This window comes from Monopterus albus, unplaced genomic scaffold, assembly GCF_001952655.1.
Source record: "Monopterus albus unplaced genomic scaffold, M_albus_1.0 scaffold487.1, whole genome shotgun sequence".
In the NCBI taxonomy this organism is placed as follows: domain Eukaryota; kingdom Metazoa; phylum Chordata; class Actinopteri; order Synbranchiformes; family Synbranchidae; genus Monopterus; species Monopterus albus.
In genome coordinates, this window is record NW_018128367.1 from 22,662 (window position 1) to 30,025 (window position 7,364).

Genomic DNA, 7,364 nt, shown 5'->3' on the forward strand with positions numbered 1-7,364 from the left:
GGGGGCCATAAAAAAAAAAGATATATAAAATGATCTCGCGGGCTGATGTGGCCCGCGGGCCTTGAGTTTGACACATGTGATCTACAGTGAACAGCACACAAGCTGCTCTGTAAGGTAGGCATGTTGTCTTATATAAAACCAGGATCGAATGTTGTTTGGCCAGTCACTGAATAGTCACAGACACAAGTGGAAGTGGTTTTAAATAATTATTTTGTGCTGCTTAGTTTCTCACACAAGTAACTTTTGTGTTTGCTTCATCTATTCTGTAAATTCCCAATTTCCTCTCATTTTATGGCAAACATGGATCACAGTTTTATTATGAAAAATATATTTGATAAATTAACAATTAATAGATCATTGATGGTAACCGTTGCTGACTATCACTTAAGAAAAATTCATGAAATTTGCTTCTCTAAAGGTGACAGTCAGCGGATGGTAGGTGACAGTAGGTGGCAGTTTCATCTCTCAGGGTATTGGTTGGTTTGTGATTCACAAATTTAAGCAGATTATGTTGCAAAAGAACTTATATGGTCATGTCACTCTAATCTGAAATTCCAGCAGAGGGCAGTCACAGCAAATCACTGAAGACTGTCAAACACAGTCAATTAACAGTTTAATCAAAACATTGTTCAGCTGTAGTTTGAGGCTACATGTTGCTATTAGTTTGACAGTTAATTTCATAGTACAAAACGCATACCTATTGCTAATTGGCATTTAGCTTCACAGCATTTATTTATTTAGCTGCCTTGGTAATTGCTGTTGAAGTAAGGAAGTGCAGTCTGAATATGGTATTTCATGGTGTTTCTGTTATTTAGTCCATTTCCTTTGTGGGTGTAAAAGTAAGCCTCCCAAAAGTCACTTTTTAAATCAACATGTCAAATTTAAATTTGGAAAACAACTTTATTCCTTTTTCTTTTAACGCTGATCCATACACCCTCTTAAAAGGACAAAGGGAAGTTCTGCCTGACATATGAAGCCTCAATGACGCGTTTGTTCCGTGAGGGCCGAACAGAAACTGTGCGCTCCTGCACCATGGAGAGCTGTACCTTTGTTCGATCCATGATCAGAGATGAGACGGTAAGACTACACAGCAGCAATGCACTGCATATTTAATTACTGCTTTTAGTCACTGATTAACTTATGCTCTTCCAATGTCATGTTTCACTTTCTTGTCCTTTCAGAGAGAAGAGCGCCTCAAGTTGCTCAAACTGGCAGCAGAGAAGCACCAAAACATGTATCGCCTGGCTATGACAGGAAAGGGCATCGATCGCCACCTTTTCTGTCTCTACGTGGTCTCCAAATACCTGGGAGAAGACTCCGCCTTCCTCAAGGAGGTATGAGGTGGTGTTGTGAGTTTTTTGTTGTTGTTGTTGTTGTGTTTTGTTTTGTTTTGTTTTGTTTTTTTAACTCTCACTGTGGTTCTTGTAAATTACCTCCACTAATGTCATATTCTCTATGTGAATCAGCACAGGCTTGGACCTGGATCTGCATCTCAGCCTTGGTTTTGCCTAAAGGGTCCTTGTTTTTAGCAAATCAAGCATAAAATAATAGATAATTAAAGGATTCTACTTTTTTCTGGTAGAAGGAAATTTACTGTGCCTGTAGGCTTCTAGTATAATACGGTGTTAACTTATAAGAATATGAAGTAATCAGACCATACCATACAACTCTGGCAAAAATAAAACATTTCTGCGCCTTCCACATGTGACATGGAATATTTAAGTCTAACACATGACACAAGTCACTTCTCCTCTTTCCTCAATAACGCTGTGCAAAAAATGGCGAGAGAAAATTGTTACTTGGGCTGCATGAGTTAGTTTTGTCCATTGAATTAAATGTTGGTTACATTTATGTTTAGGTCCTGTCTGAGCCATGGAGGCTTTCCACCAGTCAGACCCCCATGCAGCAGCTCGAGCTGTTTGACCTGGTCAGACACCCAGAATATGCTTCCTCCGGAGGTGGATTTGGTCCGGTGAGTTATTTATCAGTTTTGACAGTAATTTTTAGAGACAGAGTGAAGACAGTTGCGCAGTCTCCTGCAGCTGAAAAACATTAACTCTTGTCGAGATAGCATGTCACTCTGCATGTGTTTGTCTTAGGGAGTGAAATACCTGTATGCTCTTTGTCAGAAAGTCAAATGTTTTGGAAACTCTCTTTCTTTCCTCTTGTGTACACAAGGTGGCTGATGATGGTTATGGTGTCTCTTACATCATTGTTGGTGAGAACCTCATCAACTTCCACATCTCCAGCAAATTCTCAAGCCCAGAAACCGTAAGTTCACCAGTTTTCTATAGTAAAATAACGATTTTTATTATTTTATGTCCATTGTTTTACAGAAAGACTTGATTTTCCTCATTTCAGGACTCTCATCGTTTTGCCGCCAACATCAGACGGGCAATGACGGACATGCTGGATCTTTTCCAGCTCAACAAGCAAGCCAAGTGATTGCCCTTTTCATCAGTGCACAAACATCAGAAGTCGTTTTTAGCAAAACGTATATTCCTCTTGAAGCTTGTACAGAATCAGATGTTGTATTTTGGAGTTATTTTTTAAGTTAATCAATGTTACACAAATAAGGGACATTGAGAGGCATTTGGAAACATTGCTAGTAAATATATTGTGAGTTTATGTGTACTGTATGTACAGTATAGACAAGTTGAGATTCTGGTGGTGGTGGGTACAGGTAGTGTACAGGGCAAAGTTTTTATTTCCAGAACTGTACACAAACATTTATTGGTGGAGTAAATGTTTAAAAAAGCCAGAAAGGGAGGTGAAAATACAAGTCTGTATTACCACAGTACGACACTTGGCTAAAACTTAGAAGCTGATATGGTACAACACTTGTACTAGTTTTTGTCCTAGTTTCATGCTTGTGTGTGTTTGTTGCTTTCATACTCAGGTTTTACTGACTTGGCCAAGTATTGTATGGTGCTGGCTGTAACATTGGAAGAATAGCGCTTATGTTGGTGTGTACATGTGGAGCAGTAGAAGAAGCTGAGATGCAGTGCAGTGGCATGACCTCCATGAGCTTGTGGCAAGTAGAATATTATGTGTGCTGTTGAAGTGAGGCATTGGCAGGACCGGGTGCGAGTCTGGGTTGAATTGTATTTTTTTTAAAAGATTGGGTTAACTGTACTTTACCTAAATTGTGCACTCCATGACTGGCCCTTTTGTTAAAACTAACAAATTTCTAACTACCTTGTTAGCCTTTTGTCAGATCAAGATACATTTTTAATGTTTATGAGTAAACTGGCAAGTTGGCACTTACAGCATAAAAGTCCTCAAAATAGTCTGGGTTATTGATCTTACGTGGCTTCCAGACTTCCTGATAGTTGGGGTTGTCCACTAGAGGGGCTTTCCACTTGCCCTTGTACTGTGGGTTATTGATCATGGGACGTTTCCACACAGTCATTGCGAAGTACGGAATTGTTGCGGTCATTTCAGTTCAGTAGGAAATCATTGTTTCTCTTGGAGTGACTCGTAGCAAGTGCAGAGGGGCTGTTGTGTGTAGGAATACATTTGTGTTATGTATATGTTGCCAATTCATTTTATTTATTTTTTTCCTAGTTTGAACCTTTTTGTTCTCAACAACAAACTGTTTGAGATGTACACATTTACCTGCTGAATGTGGCGAAATGACACGCATTAAGTTAAAGCTTTGCTGATTTAAGTGAAATGGACAGAATACTTTGTTTTTTTGACATCACAATTTTGTTATCACAGACTTTAACAGTATACTCTAGTTGTATGACTTTTTATCTCAGTAGACCTCATGTTTACACTACTGCATGGGTTTTGAAGATATAAGCTGTACATGTTTGCCTTCAAATTAAAGATGTGCAAAAAAGGCACACAGCTGATACACCAAAACATGTTTAACAGTAAACTGAATGTCAGACAGCTGTTTCACCTCTGTCTTGTTGTTCTTACAATGTGATGTTTCTAATAATCTTTATAAGTTCATTTGGGGAAGAAAAGCACTCTGTTCACTATAAGGCCAAACACTGTGATGGATACATCACAATTTTACTACCCTGCTAGCAGCTCCATGAGGCTGTAGGCCATGCTTATTGCTGCATGTTCATGTTCAGGTCAGCTGATTTGTTTGCCATATTCACAGTTTTAGCCTGTTGTTTTTTTGCCAATTACAACTAATTGCACAGTTGAGGTATTGGCAAGTATTTGCTTGTAAACCAAAGTATTGGACATTTTGAAGTTTTGTCCTAAAGATGCTAGATTATATGCTAAGGGATCACCAAGGTTATTACAGCTGATCCTCAGAGCAACATAAATGCTGTATGCCTGCCAAGTGTTATGGTCATCCATAGTTGTTGAGGAATTTCACTAAAAACCAAAAATATCAACTTTTCGGAGCCCTAGAAGGAAAGTTAGGTGATGACCACAGACCTTAGGAATTGCTTGTCCCCTGTTGTGTCTATGTACCAGTTTTGCTAATCAAGCTAATAATGTTGAGATATTTCAGTCTGAAACAAAATTGTGAATCCATTGAGTAACAAACATTGCCATCCCTAGAGCCATGCCTCTAGCATGACCAAAATTGTCCATTTCCCCATTAATTATGAGGATTTAGCAGGTGTTTAGCTTGATGGTGTTATGACCCAAGTCCTATAACCATCAGCTTATTCATTCTAACGTCCTGACGCAGAAAGCATACACTTTACACCATGATGATGTTTTAACCCTTTTTCACACTTTATTTTGGGTGCTCCAACCTAATCTGTATCAGGAGCAGACTTATGGTTTATCCGTTTTTTTTAAGTTCTGACCATTTTAAACCTGAAACATGTCTGATGTGAAAACAACATCTTTCCTTCCTTAGCACAGTGTTTACTTAATCAAAGGGGAGCTGTAGCCTGCCATCTCGCCAGGTGGTTGGACTCAAATGGACAGCACTGAAGAGTCAGTTCTGTCTCTGAGGATATTAATAAGTCCCTCCACTGGGCCTGCCTGGGGTGTATTCAGGGATGAACTTGAATTAAATGCTAGAGGTTTAAAGCCACCACAAGGTGACAGATTTCCAAGGAGGGTGTGGACAGGAAGTCATTACATGTAACAGTTTCCCTCTATCCCCTGTCCGCCACATGTGCACTTCTCTCCCTGCCTCACCTCCATAATGTTACGCCCACCCTGATGCCACCCTGCCCTGGACTTCCGATAGCAGGCTAACATTTCAAGATTGAATTCTTGAGGTCTGCTTACTCATCTACTCTGGGAAACTGCAATTTGACCACTTGAGAGAAAGGATTACTTTCAGGGCCAGCCCTTTGCTTATCTGTGCTTTTCATGTCTCCATACCCTGTCTTTCTGTGCATTAAGGAAGATTGTCAATTTATACAAAGGACACATTCTTTATCTTTATCTTCTGTATCTCATTTGAGACATGAGACATGCAGGCAAACAATGCTAAATCCGTACAGCAAAATCAACAGGCCTGATGTGGTTGGCTTGTGGGCAACAAGCCTTTAAATTATGCACCTAATTGGCAGGCTGGAAAATCCATTCACTCAAGAGCAGACACTGAAACCTTAAACCTTGACTTGCACTTTCTAAAAGTAGACTTTGGGAGAGATCTGCAGCCTCTGCTTGTCACCAGTTTAATTCATGTGCCACTTGCTTCGCAACAACCTCAAAGAAACGAGGAAAGCCAATGTTGTCTATCCTGTTTTATAAGCTATTCGTTCCCACAGGAGCACGGATGTTCCCATTAGGTATGGTGGTAATCACTGATGGCTGTTAACAGTGGAGAATAACATTGTACTTACTGCAGCTACTGTATGTATGTAGACTATTTGTGTCATTCCTGATTTTGGTTTTGGCAGGACAGTTTGTTTTTCCAGAGCTGCTGGACAACTTGCGTAAGGTTTTATTATTCCCCAGACTAATTGGGTTGAATGTTACATGTTGATTCAGTAAATGAGGGGAAAAAATTCGACCACCGTGTCCTGCTGCTAAATGTTAGTTTAAAGGTGGATGCCTTTGACCACACGATTTCTGGAAGGAATTGTGTTATTATGCTATGATTGCACATTAAAGCGGACCTAACAGAGGGATTTTCAAGATAAAGGACCAATATTAAACATATAGCAAACTATTTACTTTTCACAGATTAGGAGAAAATTAAATTGAGTTCTGGGGAAAAAAAACAATGTAAACTTTGTCAGCCCCTATTAACTGAAAACATGAATCATATAGAGTGATGAAGGTCAATTAAGGTTTTGCTCTCAGAATTACCCAGCCCACTCTATCCTCTGCTGTGCTCTGAAGCAGGGTCTTCTCCAGCCTCTAGTACTGTAACTTCATCACTTCACAAACCATGGAGCTAAACTAGTATGTCTCAGGATTTTTATCTGGCTGAGAACTGTGCCCAGATTTTTTTAAAAGTGCCATATGAATCTAAGTGATTAAGATAAGGGTGTAAATGGAGAGGGTGAGCTCGGTTGTTGGCATGGAAGGACGACACATGTCTGTGGCCAGCTGCACCTGTCTAACTGAACTGAAGGAGCAGGCCCTACACGGGGCCTCAAGGTGGAGCTCAGCCAAGGGGCAGCAGAAGAGGATGGTAAGCAAGAGAAGCTCAGTGCAGGTTGGGCTGAAAGTGGTTCCCCAAGGAATCTCTTCCACTGCGTGCTACAGGCATAAATAACTTTTATTAGGTTTAAAATTAATTAGTGGTGATGTTAGTCGTCAGCATACTGAAAGATACAGAGGCAGACTTTCTAACATGAGGGTAAGGAAAAGCAGGAAGTGTTAATAAGTGCCTTGCACACACATCCTGTATGTGTGCATTGACACAGAAGTATGAATGTGCTAGCAGAGAGACAAGAAGGCAAACAAATCATGCTAAATACATGCTGAATTTTTTCATATAATTTTTCATATTTGCATAAATCTGTTTGGGTGCCTCTTGCTGCTGGAGCCTTTCCCAGAATCCTTTAGTGACGGTCTGGCAGATCACTAGTCCATTGCATGGACAGTCAAACATATAGGCGTATTTTAAATGATTATGCAAAATCAAAGATTGTGGAAACAGAGTTAAGAGTGGAACTTTGCCATCTCCACTTAAGGGTGGCCTCCCCACCACATGACCGTTTGCCAATATATAAAATAAAGCTGTCATTAAAAAAAAAGCATGAACTCAATAAATTGAGGATGTGAAGTAAGAAAATGTAAACTTTATTGCAGTTTTGTCATTCAAAGTTCTCTGATTTACAGAAAAGAAAAACACTTATAATGGCACAGTCATCGTAATATATACATTGCTGATACTGCAATAATCCAGACGTGTATTGTCCACATTTAAGAGTGGCATATTAAGGCATATGGCATTAGATTTGCTTAGTCTC

The 7,364-nt window shown here is 39.7% G+C and overlaps 1 protein-coding gene across 3 annotated transcripts in view; it reads left to right on the forward strand.

The window, feature by feature from the left end:
- cpt1ab (carnitine palmitoyltransferase 1Ab (liver)) overlaps nucleotides 1-3,963 on the forward strand; it is a 25,113-nt gene extending 21,150 nt beyond the window's left edge. For all 3 annotated transcript variants that reach the window (XM_020587904.1, XM_020587906.1, XM_020587905.1), the window contains exons 15-19: nucleotides 946-1,077; nucleotides 1,182-1,334; nucleotides 1,859-1,972; nucleotides 2,179-2,271; nucleotides 2,362-3,963. In XM_020587904.1, the coding sequence (XP_020443560.1) occupies nucleotides 946-1,077; nucleotides 1,182-1,334; nucleotides 1,859-1,972; nucleotides 2,179-2,271; nucleotides 2,362-2,445 (576 nt within the window). In that variant the 3' untranslated portion in view covers nucleotides 2,446-3,963. The remainder of the gene's footprint in view (nucleotides 1-945; nucleotides 1,078-1,181; nucleotides 1,335-1,858; nucleotides 1,973-2,178; nucleotides 2,272-2,361) is intronic.
- The last annotated feature ends 3,401 nt before the right edge of the window (nucleotides 3,964-7,364 follow it).